We start from the raw sequence: 19,156 nt of genomic DNA on the forward strand, positions 1-19,156 counted from the left end.
GCTTGTTAATGTGAGCTTCAATTTATCCCGGATCACTACCAGTTGAAACTGATGGGATTGGTAGAGTCCTGTTCTATTCTTGTCACTCAAGGCCCAGAGAGCCCAGTGTGAATGCATGAATTTGCTTGTTCGCTACTATGAATACAAAATGCTGGACTGGGTATACATTTGAAGCCCTTTATGACTGTGTGTCAGCTCTTCTCAGCATTTTTCTCCTTCCTGTAAAAGGGGTAGGTGATACAGTATATAGATGGGAAGGGGAACAGATGCTGTCAGCCAATTTGCAGTGGTCATAGTATCCAAAATCCTTTTGAGGTCTCTCATTCTCCCTAAGCCACCATAATTGAGGCAAGGCCTACATTTCTCTCTAGAAGAATATGCTTTTTTAGGCCTTAGTTTTACTTCTGTTTATCTCATTAGAGTGATGAAGACAGCAGGGGAAATTCCCTTGCAAGATCTCTGTAAGCTGTGGTGAGTGGTGTATAGTTGCCATTAATAGGTGCATGTTGGGAATCCACCACCTCAGGCTCTACTACTTTGTCCATATTAATCTGCTTAAACATCTGTGGTGCAATTATTGTTTCTTAATATTCAGACTTAGTGTTGCTTCTCCCTCCTCACAAAGGTAAGATAAGATTGCTAAAAACATTTTAACATAGTCTTAACGTAGAACCCATGAAAGTGATTGAAGCTCAGTGTGGCCTGATTATTTGGGATGCCTCGGATCAGGCCTATCAAACTGGCGGCCTGTGGGCCAGATGCGTCACACGCAGGCCACGCCCACCTCTGCTCCACAAAGTCAAAAAATGTGATACGTCACGATATGTCACGTAATGTGATCGAGTTTGACACCCATGCCTTGGATCCGTTAGTCCTGGTGAAATAGACATGATTTGTGAAAATATTAGCTCAGCCACCTGTGTTGGCCCCAGGTTTCTCCTGGTTAGCTAAGGTTTCCTTGGAGATGTCATGTTGTCGGATCTTGACAGTGGTGAATTCATTCTTGAGAGAGGGGTGGTAGTTCCATCCCTGCTTTAGAGGCATTTGGTTATCCCTCCCTCAAAAAGCCATTGCTCAAGGCAGTGATTTTGGATAACTATCATTGTATAAATGGTGTATAAGTGGTGGTTACACAGCAGTTTCAGGAAATCCCATAGGAAGTAGATTATTTGGTTCCTTTTTAGACCAGCTTCAGACCTAGACATGAGACTGGAACAGCATTAACTATATATGTGGATGGTGGAAGAGGCTGGAGGTTGTGTATGCAGCCTGACCCTTGATCTGTCAGTGGTTTCTGATATCATCAGTCATGGTATCCTCCTGGCCAGGTTCCTGGGATTAGGAGGTACACTTTTACACTGGTTCTTCTCCTTTCTCTGGGGCTGGTTATAGTCAGTTTTGTGGGGTGAGGTGATAGGAAGATCCTTCAGGGCTTGATGTTCTCCCCATTCCTGTTTATCATCTACAAGGAGCCATTGGATCAAATCGTCTGATGTCATGGGTAAGATATCTTCAGTATGCTGCTGATACCCAGTTTTACATCATTGCCCTAGGTTAAGCAATGCTGTAGTGGTTCTTTCTTGGGGTGGGGGATTCTAGATGGAAAAGAACAGGCTTCAGCAGCTCAATCCTAGCAAGATTGAGTGTCTCTGGGTTTTAGGATCCCCTAGCTCCAGGATCTTTTCATCTTTGGTTCTGGAGAAGGTTGCACCACTGTATAACTTGGGGATCCTCCTGAACTCATAATTCCTATTCTAAAAACAGCTAGCAAATGTGGCCAGGAGGAATTTTTTACAATTTTGTTTTGTGCACTATTTGCACCCTTTTGTGGACCAGAAAGGACTGCTTGCAGTCACTCACACTCCACCTCCCAAGTAGAATATGCAACACACTTTACATGGAACTACCCTTGAAGACCATCCAGATGCTCTGTGGCTGTCCAGAATGCAGCAACACAAGGGATTACTGGCACTGTTTGATACACCCATGTTATACTTTTGTTCTGTAAAACAGTGCTGTTTCTTAATGTGCTTCCAGGTGGAATCCAAGGTGCTGATTGTCACCTACTAAGTCCTTCATGTCATGGGACTGACTTATTTGTAGGACTGCCTGTTGTTAATTGTTTCTATCTATCCTACTAGATCTGACAAGAAGGCCACATTCCAGGTCCCTTCAATTAAAGCCAATTATCTTTTGGGACTTCAAAACATGCCTTTTCTTTTGCACTGACTGCCCTCTGGAACACCATAGCCCCTGAGATTAGATTGTCCCCTACCTGACCAGCCTTTTGTAAAGCTTTGAAGACCTAGATATGCATCAGGACCTGGGGGTCCAGAGGATAGAGGGCTCATTTAGAGGTCTTTGTTGATTGTTTTGTCTGGGTTTATCCTTGGTGACCATTGTAGTTTTTAAACTCTTTGTTAATATTGTTTTAATGGTTGTTACATTGAATAGATAAAAGGGATATGGTGGCTCAGTGGCTAAGATGCTGAGCTTGTCGATCGAAAGGTCGGCAGTTCAGTGGTTCAAATCCCTAGTGCCACATAACGGGGTGAGCTCCCATTACTTGTCTCAGCTTCTGCCAACCTAGCAGCTCAAAAGCACATAAAAAATGCAAGTAGAAAAAATAGGGACCACCTTTGGTGGGAAGGTAACAGCATTCCGTGTGCCTTTGGCGTATAGTCATGCCAGCCACATGACCACAGAGGTGTCTTTGGACAGCGCTGGCTCTTCGGCTTTGAAACAGAGATGAGCACCACCCCCTAGAGTCGGGAACGACTAGCATATATGTGCAAGGGGAACCTTTACCTTTACATTGAATAGATAGATAGATAGATAGATAGATAGATAGATAGATAGATAGAATGTAAAGTTGGAGATTATTATGGTATCTCTGAAGGGACAGACTGTTTTCTTTACTCTCAAATGATAACAGTTTGTGAACATAGTTGAAACGCCTCATTCTCATATCAGAAAAAAACGGTAAACGCCATGCCAAAATTTTTGTCTGTTGAACTGCCTCTGTTTTGCAGCAGGATTGTGCTGATGGTCAGATATTACTTAATGAATTCACTGCTTAACAATTGTTAAGAGTTTATCACCCTTTACGTTGTATGGGCCAAATAACTGTAAGCCAAGGAACCTCTTTCATTGCTTCTTATGGGTTGTGTTGTGTTGGAGAGGATATGTTGCATATCCTAGACATCTCCTTCCCATTACACTAAATGTAAGGTAACAATTGGGGTTGAACAACAGGGAAAGAAAATGAGGATAAGGCAGCTTCAAAAGCAGGGAAGTTATTTGAAGATACTGGAAGCCTGCCCAAAAGACAAAGAAGAGCATATTCTTACAAAGTCACAGAATTGTAGAATTTGGGAATTTCCCCACTTGTTCCTAGCCATAGCATGAGCAAGTCCCAGTAACTTCTTTTTCCTACTGTGTGTTCATGAAGTTGCATTTGTTTCATCTTTAACCTGAGGCAGCTTAAAAATAATTCTTTTGATTTTAAGGTACAGTTTTCTTCTTTAAGCAGGCATCAAACTATGGCAGTTTTGCCTTGTTTGTTACCTAAGGTATTTTACTAGCCATTTAATCAGTATCACAGAGAAATAACACCTAAGGTTGAGATCAGCTTGGTTTGCCCACTTCACTGTCTTCTGCCTCTGGCACTATGCATTGTCTTCTAGGACCTTTCTGCATTGGGAAATGGGAGAAGCTAATTATTTCAACTCTTGCTTTCCCCTTGCATCCATTAGATTGTTGAGCTGATTCCCAGCACGAAGGCTTAGATGATCAGCCTAAACGACCATTAGATCTTATGGTATCATAAGATGGAAAGAGCTCTTGGAAAGGGGTGAATTACACATTGCGCCTAACTCCAATTTCTATAGAAATCCAAATGAAAGCATTCCTAAAAAATGACGTTCTAGTCTCTCCAATCAATGGATACTCCCACCTCTGTACGGAACTGTTTCCACCACTGAATTGCTTTTATAATTGGGAAGTTTTCTGTACTAGGCAACAACAATCTGCCTTCCTCTTGTAATTGAAGATAATTATTCCATGCTCTGCACTCTGTACTAATATCCTTTATGATATTCTTTAAGGCACTTAAATGTGGTCATTTTCCACAGCAGATCTATCCTCAGTAATTGTTTCATAAGGCTAAGCATACTTGCTTCTAGGGATTTATAAAGCATTCTGTGCAAAAACCATTCCATTCATTAAATAGCTAGTTTTGGAAGGACCGTGCCCAAACCAAAATGCTCATGTTTTCAGTGCTTGGATCTATGTATGAAATGAAATGGGATTGTTTTGACCTGTTTGTCCAGGATATGAATTAGAATGTTGTTTCTTTTTTCTTTTTTTTAGTGCTTAAATTGTATAGCTGGATGGATGACTTTTTTTTCATTTAAGGATTTCAAGAAGGACCAAGTTTCTTGCGTGATGGAGATAATGAGAAAAATCTAAAGACATTGTCAATGCTCAAAGGGAGACCAGGAAGGTGGGATTATTGGTGGTGGCAATGGGTGTGAAAGGGAAGAAGGCAAATTGGGTAGAGGGCAATGGGATATATCATACTGGGAAGGAAAGTTGTTGGTAAAATTGGTGGCATGTGCAATAATGGGAGCAGCTGAGTGGAAGAAGACAAAATGGAGATGCTGCATAGCAGCATCTGTTCTACCTGGCCCCAAAAATTACTCAAGGATTTTTTGTGTAAAAAAATCTGGAACAGAAGAACAAGTATTCTTGATTTCATTTCTGCCAAACTGTCTCTGATTTTACTGATGCATCTAAAAATCAATTATCAGGCTTCGTATTAGGTAAGCCTAATTTTTTCTCTTTGTTCTTCACACCCAAGCAGACTCAAGAAGGTTAGATAAGTAAATCAATTGCTGAAAATTAGAGAGTCATACTTACAAGAGGTTCTCAGTCTAATTTAGGAATCCTACCCAATGTATATGTTACTGAATATATGTACATGTGCATATATGTACACATTTGTTCCTTTGAGTCAGTTTTGACTCTGGCAATTACATAGAGGAAGCCATGCAGTTTTCTTGGCAACTTTTGAGATTTGCTTCTTGGGTCTTTTCCCATTTTTTTGAGTCTGCAGAAGTATAGCTGTTCATTTACTAACCTTGAAGCATTTTGCCATCTGTCCCTTTCCACCTCACCATGTCAACTTTCACATATCTTTTCAACCAGTTAAGAGTCTCTCATCCTATACCAATGGATTTTATTTGTTTTTTCCCCCCATGTGAATAACATATTTATTTCTGCTAAATTTCATCGTTATTTTCAGTCCCCCTCCCTGACTTAACAAATTTTTGAATTTTGTTTGTGTTCAAGAGTATTTCCTCTATCCTAGCCATATCTGTATCATCTGCAATTTGATAAACATTCTCTCTACCTCTTTATTCAAGATTAATGTGCATGTTGAAGATTACAAGTTTGAGGATCAAGCTCTATTGCGCCCACCTTGACACCTCTCTCCAGTATGATGAAAAATGATTCGGACATCTTTCAGTATGGTTTTCATGCCCACTGGGGAATCACCAAATAGATACGCCATCCAGCTCATACTAGCTTGCACAAAGTCATGGAGTATTTTGTGACATGTTTTGCTGAAATTAAAATACACTATCTCTACAGCATTCCCATGATCTCCTAAGGAAGTTACCTAGTTAAGAAAGGACAAGGTTAATCTGGACAAATCCATGCTAACATTCTGTGATCACCACATTGTTTTCAGGGTACTTAAATCAAATTGCACTAGACTTTTCTTGGGTATTGATATCAATAGATGTTTCTTAACAGGGCCTGGTGGCTCAGCAGACTAAAAGCATTGTGATTAACACCAGCTGTCTGCAATTACTGTGAGTTTGAATCTCACCAGGCTCAAGGTTGACTTCCATCCTTTCTAAGGAAGGTTAAATGAGGACCCAGTTTGTGGGGGCAATAAGCTGACTTTGTATAAATATACAAAAGTATGAAGGCTATTGCTTAACGCATTATAAGCCACCCTGAGTCTCTGGAGAAGGGCGGCATATAAATCAAATTTTTAAAAAAATGGGTTTCTGTCAAGCACAAGTTGGATTTTGCTCTTCACCATTGTTAGGTGTGGTGCATATCCTCTTTGAAAGGACTGAGTCAAAATAAAAATTGTAGTAGTTCTGATTTATTACCAGTTAGCAGAAGGATATCTAAAGGAATGTCATGTAAAGGAGAATGTTTTCTCTGTTATCTTAGAGGATAAAACCAGAACCAATGGATTGAAACTAATGAATAATAGTTGTTAGCCCTTCTGGGTAAACCAGACAAGAAACATGACTAGATGAACTAAATCTTCTTCATAGTAAGGCTACATTAACAAAATCTTGCAAAACTGAAGGTACAACTTGTTATCACTATTTTAACTGTCTAATCGATTAGGGTGGACCCTTCCTAACTTTCTTTCTCTGACTATTAAGCAATTGTGAGATCCTCCCTCTCTTACCTGATCATTTCCTAGGCCCTCAAAGTCATTCTATTACATAGATTCAGGTTATATGTTAGGAAAAACTTCCTGACTATGAGAAACATCCAGCTCTTGCTTATCAATGGAGACCGAGTGGAGCAAGTGGCCAGTTTTATGTTTCTGGGTGTTATCATAAAAGAGGACCTGACCTGGGGCGCTCACATTGCAGCACTGGTCAAGAGGGCCCAGCAGAGATTATACTACCTGAGACTTCTCAGGAAACAACAACTGAATGAAAAACTGCTGGTAGCCTTCTACCACTGCACCATAGAGAGTATTTTAACTTACTGCATCTGTGTATGGTTTGCCAATTGCACAGTGGCAGATAGGACGGCATTCCAGAGGGTCAACATCATTGCCCAGAGGATCATTGGTTGCCCTCTCCCCTCTTTGGAAGAGCTTTATAGCTCCCGCTGCCTTAAGAAAGTTCAAAACATTCTTAAAGATCCATCTCATCCTGGGCACCCTTTTTTTGAACTATTACCATCTGGCAGACGGTACAGGATAATAAAAACAAGGACAAATAGGCTGAAAAACAGCTTCTATCCCAGGGCAATAACGGTATAGTGCAATATTGGGTTTTCAATTTCAATTATATAGAATGTAAAGGATGTATGTTTGTGTTTTTATTTTTATAGTTATAATGTACACTGAAGACGAAATTTAATTTCGTTGTACCATGTGCAATGACAACTTACTTACTAACTAACTAACTAACTAAATATCAACCATTTGACACATGTCATGATATCTTCCCCTTCACTGGTGGTACTCAAGAAGTGAATGGCTAGCCCTCTATCCCAAAATATTAAGCAAAGGGTTAGACTAGATGAATGTACCTTCTAATTCATAGAATCCTATATAATTCCTATCTAGTGGTTAAGGCATCGGGCAAGAAATCAGGAGGCCATGAGTTTTAGTTGCCGCTGGTGACTTTCTCTCTTACACTCTCTCAGCCTGACTTGCTTCATAGGGGTTGTGGTTGTGGGAAAAATAACTGGAGGAAGGAGTATTAGCTGTGTACCGAATTGAAATAAAGGTGGGATAAAATATTGCCATTTCTGCCAAGATTATCTAATAGAGTATGTAGCCATATATTCCTTCATTTCTGGAAGCCTAATAGTTTAGCAGTTACCTAGTGAATGGGAAGAAGCAAGAGAAGGCCTCCAGGAAGGCATTGGGGCTGATGCAGAATGGTAGTATGCAAGTGATGTTTGTGCAAGACGAATCTGTGACTAGCAGCAGGAAAATGTGATTCTGAGACAGTGATGGGTTCCTCCCGGTTCGGCCTGGTACTGCCGAGCTGGTAGCGGTGACGAGATGACGTCACTGAACCGGTTCTGCCCCCCCGCCCCCCGCCCCCCGCCCCCCGCGTTATTCTTACCTTTTATTTGGCCCCACCCCCAATCTATTGCTGCCTCCTGAGTCCCAGCTGATGGGCTATAAGGAAAAAAACTGTTTAAACACTTGCCGCGGGGCTTCAAAGGGCCGCCCTACAGCTGATCAGTGTTAAAAGAAAACAAATGAGTAGACCAGTGCCTGCAAAAATATATGAGTAGATCAGTGCCTGCAAAAATAAATGGGTAGACCAGTGCCTGCAAAAATACATGAGTAGACCAGTGCCTGCAAAAATACATGAGTAGACCAGTGCCTGAAAAAATAAATGGATAGACCGGTACAGCTCTGCAAGCAGTTAAAAGCCTGGTAGACCAGTACCTCTGCTAAATCCTAAAGAATTGTCACATGACTATTAAGCCATGCCCACAAAATAAGCCACGCCCACAGAACCAGTAATAAAAAAATTTAGAACCCACCCCTGTTCTGAGATGATCTTAATTCATTGGCCTCAGCAAAGATGATTGAGAGAAGAAGGCAGCCCATGGAACTACTGCAGAAGTAAGTGTCGTATACGTGGGGAATCCCATTTGGCTCTTGACACCAAGCAACTACTTCAGTCACACCAAACGGTTTATTTCGTCGTAAGATCTAGTTTAGATCCAAAGGGAAACAAATTTAAGAGAAAGAAACAAATGGTTAGTGATAAAAAGAGTTGTCAAAGCATCCTCTAAGAATAACACTTCTTAACATGTCCATTTCCTTTCTTTTTCCAATGGTCGTGTTCAGATAGGAAGCAATGCCTTTGGGCTGACAAGACACTGCTATGTCTGTGCCTTGCAAAATCCTGTTCCTCTCTTAATTACAATGGATCTAGACTGTATTCTTCCTTCCATAATAATGCAAGAACTACCGTACTTATTGTTTTTGCCTATTCAGTTTAAAGACTGCTGAGACCTCTTACTTCTAAGCGATGAAGTTTTTTGCAGTGTTTCAGAACCAAAGGCAGTAACAGAGGAAAACTTTTATCCATCACTCATTAATTTATGATGTGTGGGCATTCCTTGTCATTATTCTCTATTAAGAGCTGAGGTGGTGCAGTGGTTAGAGTGCAGTACTGTAGGCTACTTCAGCTGACTGCTAACTGCAGCTGCAGATCAAATCTCACCGGCTCAAGGTTGACTCAGCCTTCCATCCTTCCGAGGTGGGTAAAATGAGGACCCAGATTGTTGAGGGCAATATGCTAACTCTGTAAACTGCTTAGAGAGGGCTGTGAAGCACTATGAAGCGGTATATAAGTCTAAGTGCTATTGCTATTGCTATTATGATAAACAAACATAAATATCAATTTTTTAAAAAAAGATTTGATAGTGGTTGCTGAAAAGAAATCTCTGTACAGGTGGTCCTCAACTTACGACCACAATTGAGTCCAAAACTTATGTTGCTTGTTGAGATGCTTGTTAAGTGAATTTTGCCCCATACAACTTTTCTTGCCTCAGTTGCTAAGTGGATCACTGCAGTTGTTAAGTTAGTAACATCATTGTTAAGTGAATCTGGCTTCCCCATTGACCTAGCTTCTCAGAAGGTCACAAAAACTGATCACATGATCCCAGGACACTGCAAGTGTCATAAATATGAACAAGTTGCCAAGCATCTGAATTTTGATCACATGATTGTGGGGATGCTGCAACGGTCATAAGGGTGAAAAACGGTCATAAGTCACTTTTTTCAGTACCGTTGTAACTTCGAACAGTCACTAAACGAACTGTTGTAAGTGGAGGACTACCTGTACTTTAAAATCCCCAAACAGACTAGAAGCTAGTGCAATTGACAAAGCATAAATTTAACATAATCTAATCATCCATTTTTGTGGCTCTGTTTTTCTGAGCTGTTTTTAAAAGTGAGCCCTATGCAAGGTCTTAAAAGGGAAATTATCAATGCATGGGGCCAAAGCACTTCTAGTTACATAGGGTTATAGATAATTTATCAGTAAGATTTGATAAAAAGTGATTAAAAATTACTCTCTTTCTACATATTTTAACCCATGGGAAATATTTATTCACCTCAAATGTAATTCAAAATACACCTTGTTTCCATTTAACAATGGAAATTATCTATTGGCAGCACTTTACAGATTATTACAGTTTGCTTACATTTAATCCTTAATGTAATTGTCATATAAATATGCTGTCTCTTTTTCCTGCATTTCTTTCCCTCAAATCTCACAGCTAGCAGTAGGGTTTTTTTCCTAGTCTCCTTACATTGTGTGAGTTTATTTGACAACTCAGGATAACATTCCATGCAATTAATGTGGGAGGGGGGGTATTTGATCTGCAAAAGCAGATGCTACAGTTTGTTACTCTTTGTGGTGCAAGATTTGTTCATGTTTAGATGTGAAGCAAATGTTTTCTCATTAGACAGCAGGACTTCCTTCACAGGTATGTGTCAAGGTTTGCCTTAGTTGGGATTTATAGAAGTTTGATGGCTTCCTTTGTCCCGTGGTCTTCTTCCAGATATAGCTGTGAATGACTTCAACTATTTGTCACACTTTTTTTTCCTTTCCTGCTTTTGTCCTTTTGCAGGTGGAAACCAGTGAAATCCCCAAAGACACAGCTTCAGCACCCAAGTGCCCTCCACCTACCCACAACACCAGCCCTATGGAGCAAGTGCCCAATGGAGATGCTGAGATGGGAGCTTCTGAGAATTGCACTATCACCGATCTGAAGGGCAGGCAGCGAAGCGAAAATGAACCCAGTGGTCCGCCAGAAGGAGAGATGGGACGGGCCCTGGAAAATGGGCGCTGCACCCCCAAGGACAGTCCTGATCCACCTGCTAGTGAAGGTGAACAGACAGTGTCAGATCAGCCTTTTGTAGCCTAACCAAGAAAGAGTTTAAGGCAGGGGTGTCCAATCTTGGTCACTTTAAGACTTGTGGACTTCAACTCCCAGAATTCTGGGAGTTGAAGTCCACAAGTGTTAAAGTAACCAAGGTTGGAGACCTCTGGTTTAAGGTATCAAGGATAACTAAGGAACAGGTAGTCCTCATCTTATGACCACAATTGAGCCCAAAATTTATGTTGCTAAGTGAGAAATTTATTTATAAGTTTTGCTCAATTTTACGACTTTCTTGGCATATTTGTTAAGTGAATCACTGCAGTTGTTAGTCAGTAGCCAAGTATGAGTCAGTAGCCAAGCATCTGAATTTTGATCACGTATCCATGGGGATGCTGCAGTGGTCATAAGTATGAAAAACGGTCATAAGTCGCTTTTTTCAGTGCTGTCGTAACTTTGAATGGTCACTAAGCGAATTGTTGTAAGCCGAGGACTATCTGTAAAGGATTAGTCACACTCTCACATCCTAGAAACTAAGTGAACAGTGCAGAGGAGGTTTAGGTGAGGCTACCTGTGGCAAAGAAAGAAATGAAATAGCCTTGGAGTCTTGTAGATGTGTAAAGACCTTGGTGATATCTGGGCTTGGTTGTTTGTGTGCAGAAATTTCATTACCAGACTAATGCACTGATAATGTTACCTAGTCTGGTAACAAAACGTCAGCACCAAGCAGCTAATCTCAGAGACCACCAAGGGCTTCACAGTTCAACCCTGAGCTACATATATTCTCTTCTCTTGTAGATATGTCACAGAATTATAGTTTGACATGTCACATATCTTAAAGCTGCGGAGCATTTTTGTATCTTTTTTCTGTCAGTGGTCAAGGTTCTTCAACTTGCCCAAGAACTTTCCTGCTAGCAGTATTTACTGATAAGGTCTTGTGAAATCACCAAGAAGCCCCCAAAGCAATTGTGCAATTTAAAAAGATGTTGCTTTCTTTTTTAAAATAAGGTAATGAATGAACAGATCAACATATGTGTGAAGCTTTTAAAAAAAGATAAAGGAAGGCATGCAGTTGCCTTGAAGTAAGGAAAGGGCGGGGCTGATTCCTGAGCCAATGTCTGATGTGCAGATATTTTACAGGTGTCATTCAAATTAGAAAGCCAGGTTTATACTGTGCAAAAGAGCTTAAAGATGAATGCTTGAATTCCTTAATTGTTCAGGCCAAAAAAATAGGTCTGACTTAAATATTCTTATAGGAATGAAATTGTTTTTTATCTTTGTCTGTGATCCCTATTGAAATAAATGCTGATGGGACTTCTCTTTGTAGGATTGAGTACTGGATTGCGTGTGAGAACCCCAAATCAATATTTCTCCTTCTGCTGGTAGTGTGTCATCACTAATCCAAGAGTTTCTCTGTCCCATCCAATAGGTTCTCTTGAAAATCCAATGTTTCTTTTAGAGTATTTCTAGCCAAAGTTTCCAATCTAGGTTTGTTTGTTTGTTTATTTATTTATTTATTTATTTATTTATTTATTTATTTATTTATTTATTTATTTATTTATTTATTTATTTATTTATTTATTGGTTCGATTTATATGCTGCCCTTTCTCCGGAGACTCAGGGCGGTTTCTCTCCTTTAGCTTCCAATTGATTAGATTTGTTGCAGAGGAATTTAGGAAGGATAAATTAGTGGTGGTGGATTGTTCTATCTGTCTATCCCATCTCTTCTTTTATACCTCTTAATAAACCCCGAATCTGTCCTTGAGGAGGCCAGCCCACTTTTTCTCAAGGAGAGGCCTACCTGCTAGGAGTGGGCTAAAGAAATCTTGTCTTCTTCTCTCCACTTTTCTTCAGACTTTTAAAGAGAATTTGCTTTGCCTTTCCAGTCTGTTTTTTATTGCCTCCCCGCTCTTTTTTGGGTGAGCCTGCCCCCAAAATCCAAGGGAAGGCCTTTGTGGAGTGGATGAGAGTGGCGAATTCCGTGTTCCCAGGGAGCTTACGTTTCCTGCTGGCAGGAGGCCTGTAAAGGGGAGGGGTCTTCTTGACTGCTGCCTTGCCAAGAGCATTTGTTGGGAAGGGGCCTCCTTCAGGCTGAGTCTTTGCCAAATGCAAACTCTGAAAGCAGAAGATCCCAAAGGGGGAGAGTGCGAGTGGCAGGTCAGAACTAACCAATGATCCCAGAATTGTTTTGGGGTGTGCCTCCAGAATGTCTTTGTCCCCTGGAGTATTGAGTTCTGGAAAGTCAGCCCCAGGCATCCCAGTATTAAAAAAAATGTGATAAGAAAAGGGAGGGGACTTTCAAAGGATGGGAAAGGAGAGAGGAATGGAGGCACTGCTATGGAATAAAGGATAGCTGTTTGAAAGTTGTGAAATGTTGATGCTGTTAAGATATTTAAAGACATGGCAAAGCTAAAGAAGACCAAGGGCAGCGAATGTATTGTATTTCAATAAGGCAAAAATAACCTATTGTCTAGTTTTAAAAATAAGAAAAGATGAACAACAGTCTTTTATACACTCAAATATTTTAGATGTAAGAAAAATAATAAAGCAGGACCGTAGAGTATGGTCAAGGCATTTTGCCAATTGGCTTATTGGCTGCTTATATGTCATCTCAGCAGTGCTTGGCTTGGCTGCATTGCTTAGTCTCCAGTAACGCTAAGCTCTTGCTGCAATGTTGTTTGGCCTAATCTGAATAAAGTGAGATTCTCTATGTGGAGCTTGCTGGCCCAAACAGAGTAGACATGCTGAAGTTGTGGTTATAGTGCAGCTTTATTAATTGAAGCAGTTTTTGCATTACTTTGGAAAGTGAGACATCTTAAAGCAGAGTAAAATAAAGTAAAATAGCATTTAAAATGCAGATGTAATAATTCAAAAGTCCAACAAGCTCTTTATTTAAAACTTTAAAAAGAGGGAAGGGAACTCATCACAATCCCGAGTTAAAATGCTAATACTGAAGTGCCATCAATTGAAAATAAAGTGTATCCCCATAGCACAGGAACAGAAAAGTATCTGATTCTGGAATCTAAGAAATTCACATCTGGTGGACATCACTAATTTCCATCCAGATTCAATCTTGATTTCCAGGTAATAAAATCATAGAGTTGGAAGGAATCATTAAGTCATTGCCATCCCCCTTTTTCCACCTGCATCTTTTATGCAGCTTTGAATAAGCTATGTGTTTTGTTTGCTGCTTGGCTTTTTTCTCCCTTTTTGAGGCCCCTCAAGTTTGCTTTCCATTCTGTCCCTTCCTTCCTCCCCATAGCCAAAAAATTGGTACTTTGATATAAACCTGCAAGGAGGTGAGTTTTCATAAGAAAAAGATAGAGGCTCTTATAGCAAGAGGTGAACAGAAGAGGCCAAGCCAACTCATCTTAGGACAAAGGAGACAGAATGGTGCTCTTTCCTCTTCCCTTCCCCACATTAGATCGCATTTGCTAGCTTGCACAAGCCTCAGATCTGATTTGCCTGCTGGGCTTCTCCTAAGTGCTCACCTGCATTTCTTCAAGTCGTCCAAGAGGCTCCCCAGCAGGTAAAGGGAGCTGTGTTTCCTAGCTCTTCAGCTCTCTAGAATGAACGTTGTCAGCCTTTTACTGGCTTCATTTGTTTAGTAAATTATACTTTATCTTTTTATATAGCAAACATTCTATTCAATTTGCAACAGTTAAAAAAGCTGAAGAATTTTAGGAATTGTAAACTATGAAGATTGCTAAAACAAACCTGAACGTCAATTAACAATTAATAGTTTGGTGGAAGAGGTGCATCTTTATGGATTATTTTGAATTTGGAGAATGTCCCTGCAGCACTACAAGAAAAGGTTCTCTGTGAAAGGGCCTCTCCCTAAGGCACAGGTGTCAAACTCGATCACGTCACGTGACGTATCGTGACGTTTTTTGCCTTTGCAGAGCCGGGGTGGGCATGGCCTGCACGTAACATATCCAGCCCAGGGCTGCCAGTTTGACAGGTGTGCCCTAAGATGGTTTCATGACATTAAAAATAGCAATAGCACTTAGTCTTATATACCGTTTCACAGTGCTTTACAGCCCTCTCTAAGTGGTTTACAGAGTCAGAATATTGCCCCCAACAATCTGGGTCCTCATTTTACCCACCTCGGAAGGATGGAAGTCTAAGTCAACCTTGAGCTGGTCAGGATCAAACTACGACAGAGCCAGCCTGCAATACTGCCTTCTAACCACTGTGCCACCAGTCAAATCCTTTTGACTGCTGCCAGAGCAAAGACAGATGAAGGCATTAAAGTCAGAAAAGGTGTGATCTGGATGCTTCTATTAATTATGATTAGTAGTTTCTTCAACAGAATGGGTTCTATACTTGGTTGATTTAGGAGGATTTGGGATGTTTCAGTGATTTCTAAAGGAAATGAAAAGAAACTTAGCTTCCTTCCTTAACTTTCCTTTCAATCCTTAGCTCCCCTCATTTTTAGTTGACATAGGCAGTTGCTTATGGATAGGGATCACAGCCTTTCATTTAGCAACCATTTAAAATTACAACTGCTGTTAACTGCCTGTTGTGGGATGACCTCTTCTCTCAGCTATTCTTACAGTTTCTAACCACATCATTGATTGACCTTTTCAACGCTGTTTTTCTCTTTTCCTTCTGCCCACCTGGTGGCTTTTCAAAATATCTACAAGGTTTTTGTTTTATAGTTTCCGTTGCCTGCTTTAATTGATACTATCTATTTATTTGCAATTTTATTTATTACTATTTTCTTTCTTTTTTAATCTGTATACTACCCAACAAGTCTCATCAGGTGGTGGAACCCAGATTATCTTGCTTGGGCTAAGAAATTAAATAGGCTTGGACCTCTTTAGTATTTGGATAGGAGAACCTCTGGATATCACAGTTGTAGGCTAAAGTATAGAGTAGAAAACCCATCCCCAAACGACAGCAATGGCAGTCCCCTTTCATACTGTTGCCAAGGAAACTGTGAAATCATTAGGATTCAGCCTGACTTTAAGAAGTCTTTACCTTGACTTTATTGCCCAATGACTAAAATTGCAAATTACCTTATTCCCGTAATGTAATACAATAAAACTTGCATTAAATTCTTTAAAGCAGGGGTCTCCAACCTTGGCAACTTTAAGATTTGTGGACTTCAACTCCCAGTATTCCTCAGCCAACTTTGCTGGATGAGGAATTCTGGGAGTTGAAGTCCACAAGTCTTAAAGTTGCCAAGGTTAGAGACCCCTGCTTTAAAACAATACTGCAGAATGAAAGCTCACAACATGGAAAAATCTAATAAGAATAAGGACAGGTTTCAACATAAAAAGACTTACAAACTTGTGGGACAAAGAATCTTCACTGAGGCTGGAGACAGCCAAGTGGGAATGTCTTCTGGGGAAGACATTCCAGAGCTGGAGCATATCTACTGAAACAGCATCCTAGTTTTCTAGGACTTTCCAGGAAGAGGAGAGTAGAGAGGTGGAAGGACAAAGGAAAACAGTATATGTAGAAAAGAACAATCAATATCCTTCTAATTCCAAAAGTATGACTCTAGTTTAGCATTCTGTACCCACTAGACAAGAATGGGGAATGTTTTCTTAATTATCTTGCATAGTTTGCTTTTCATAGTATCCTTAATTGTTCCAACATCAATTTATATTCCTGCAAGTATGAAGAAACATTATATTTTTCCTGGGATATTATGCAGAGTACTTAAGGCTCACTTATTAAACACACACATAGCCCAAACAGGCTCAGCATACAAATCAAGGCTATTCTCAAAGACCCACAAGCTCAGAAGGCCCTGATTCTCCTTGCTGTGGTCATATAAACTATTCACACAGGAACATTTTTAAATGGGGTAGGAACTGAGCTTGGCTCTGTTTCATACTAGCTGGCCACCATCTTACATTATCCCAGACTTTTTAAGACTGAGAAACAGAAACTGACAATCAACCTATCGGGAAATTCATCATCAAATTTTCCTAAGAGAGCCAGCTTGGTGTAGTAGTTAAGGTACTGGACTAGGACCTTGGCAACTGGGATTTCTAGTAGTTTCTTCAACATGAAAGCTGGCTGGGTGACTTCATCTAGTTGCTTAGATTTGAAGAGTCAGGAAAATTATGTGCATCACTTTGAGTTGTAAAAAAAATAATAAAGATGGGATATAAATCTAATAATAAATGCAAATAAAAGTTCAACTTTCAAGAAAAACATTTTAATGCATGTTGCTGAGAGTCTTTGCTAAATGGATGTTTTGAGTATATGTGACATGAAAATCTTGGCCAAAGGGAATGGTTGTGTAGACTACAGTACATGTAATATTGTATTTCAGTGTTAACTCTGAAATACTGTATTACTTATTCTCTACTCCACTCACCAATAATTGGGAAAACAGTGCCTCTCTTTCTGTGTTTTTTAGGCAAAGATGACAAGGAAGAAAACCACTACAACTCACTGAAAATGGAGGTAAGTATCGTGTGAGAATTTCATCTGTTGAGAGTAAAGTTACTTCTATTCCCAAGACAGCAATTGTTCTATGGGAAAATAAGTCAGAAGTTGAATTGCACATTTATGCAATAGTTATAGAAATTAGCATTCTTTAACTATTTCTGCCCTTAGTGGACATAGATCACAAAGTGGCACCAGAAGCTCAATTTTGTAGTATGCTGGTCCCAGTTGCCTCCTTAATTCAGGGAAGGCAGGGAAGCAGGGCTCTTCCTGTAAGACATTCTTTTGGTGAAGGCTAAGCCATTTGTTGTGCTCCAAGTCATTTATATTATTTTAGGAGAATATAAAACATAAAAAGGGCCAAATGGGCAGGGTTCAGGATATTCTTCACATTTGCTCATATTTATAGGTATCCTCACTCCTGAGTTTGTGCTGTGCAACAGTGAAACAAGAATAGTTTTGAATCCTGTCAGTATCCAAGGATAGATAAACACGAAAGCCTCACCCTTCCTTTGGCAAATAGAATGCCTTTGTAATACTTCCAGAATGTTCTCTTTGACTTTGAAAGAGAAGGGATGCAGGCAGCTGCTGAGCTACATTCATCCATTTTCTGGGTTTGCACAGCAAATTGGACAGAGCCCTTACAAACAGAGAAAGAGCCCTGTTTTAGATGAAAATGAAGCCCCTTTTCATCAAACAATGCCATAACATGTACAAAAGTCCATCAGGGTTGGGTAGTTATAACACATTTATAAAAAACAAAGTGTATTTGTGAAGTATTAATAGAGCTGTATAAGTTCCGTAACCTGAAACTTCTGTTTTAAGACAATTGCTTTTCCCCCCCAAATTGATAGGTTGTAGGAGACAAAAAAAGGGATGTGGTGGCTCAGTGGCTAAGACACTGAGCTTGTCGATCGAGAGGATGGCAGTTCAGCGGTTTGAATCCCTAGTGCCGCGTAACGGGGTGAGCTCCCGTTACTTGTCTCAGCTTCTGCCAGCCTAGCAGTTCGAAAGCACATAAAAAATGCAAGTAGAAAAATAGGGACCACCTTTGGTGGGAAGGTAACAACATTCCGTGTGCCTCTGGCGTTTAGTCATGCCGGCCACATGACCTCGGAGACGTCTTTGGACAGCGCTGGCTCTTCAGCTTTGAAACGGAGATGAGCACTACCCCCTAGAGGAGAGAACAAAAAACAAAACAAGCATGGAACAAGCAGTTCTTTACTGCTCTGTTGTTATTTTATTCTGTTCATTTTGTGTTACTGTGCATATAGGAAGAAAAGAACAGATTTGTAGTGAAAACAGCCTGGATCAAAAATAGGTGCATTTCAGAACTATTCAGAAAGTTTAGCTACCTAACAAGCTAAACCTGAAAAGTTTAAAAACCTGAAGGAAAAAAAAACACATTTGGAAGTTTTCTTATATTAACCAAATGGGCTGGATATATACATGATAAACCACCCCACAATTAATCACATTTAACCAAATATACTGTATAAACACAACCAGTTGCCTGTCTGTTACATGAGCAATTTTCGTTCATTTAGTCTAGAAGAAATTATGAATCTGGACTTCAGGAAATGACATTGCAAACATAAATGGATTATAGATCAGCTGTGGTAAAACATGTCATATCACTTATGGCCTAGTGCACCAAAGCAAAGTAAGATCTGCCTCTTTCCCCCTCTTGTTCTGGTATTCGATAGGCAACTGACCAGACATAACATCCTGCAGAGCAGGGGTGAAATGCTTCCGGTTCGGACCGGATTGCCGGATCCGGTAGCGATGGAGGCGGGTGGTTCGGAGAACTGATAGCAAAAATCCCTGGCCCCCCCCATGCCCAACTGAGCCGCACAATCATCAGAGGCTTTTTTTTTACATTTAAAAGCATTTTTTCTACAACCTCATGGGCCGAAAAAATGCTTTTAAAAATTAAAAAAAAAGCCTCTGATGATCGCGCGGCTCAGCTGGGATCATCAGAGGCTTTTAAAAGAAAAAAAGTCTCTGCCGATCAGGCAACTCAGCTTGGATCATCAGAGGCATTTAAAAGAAAAAAACCCTT

The 19,156-nt window shown here is 40.2% G+C and overlaps 1 protein-coding gene across 7 annotated transcripts in view; it reads left to right on the plus strand.

Annotated features, from left to right (window-relative positions):
- Positions 1-19,156, plus strand: part of DNMT3A (DNA methyltransferase 3 alpha) — a 114,690-nt gene that overhangs the window by 38,509 nt on the left and 57,025 nt on the right. For all 7 annotated transcript variants that reach the window (XM_034421166.3, XM_034421164.3, XM_087888780.1 and 4 more), the window contains exons 4-5: positions 10,438-10,696; positions 17,066-17,112. In XM_034421166.3, coding sequence (XP_034277057.1) covers positions 10,438-10,696; positions 17,066-17,112 — 306 coding nt within the window. The remainder of the gene's footprint in view (positions 1-10,437; positions 10,697-17,065; positions 17,113-19,156) is intronic.

This window comes from Pantherophis guttatus, chromosome 1 (genome assembly GCF_059756535.1).
Source record: "Pantherophis guttatus breed Tessera chromosome 1, ASM5975653v1, whole genome shotgun sequence".
Lineage (NCBI taxonomy): Eukaryota > Metazoa > Chordata > Lepidosauria > Squamata > Colubridae > Pantherophis > Pantherophis guttatus.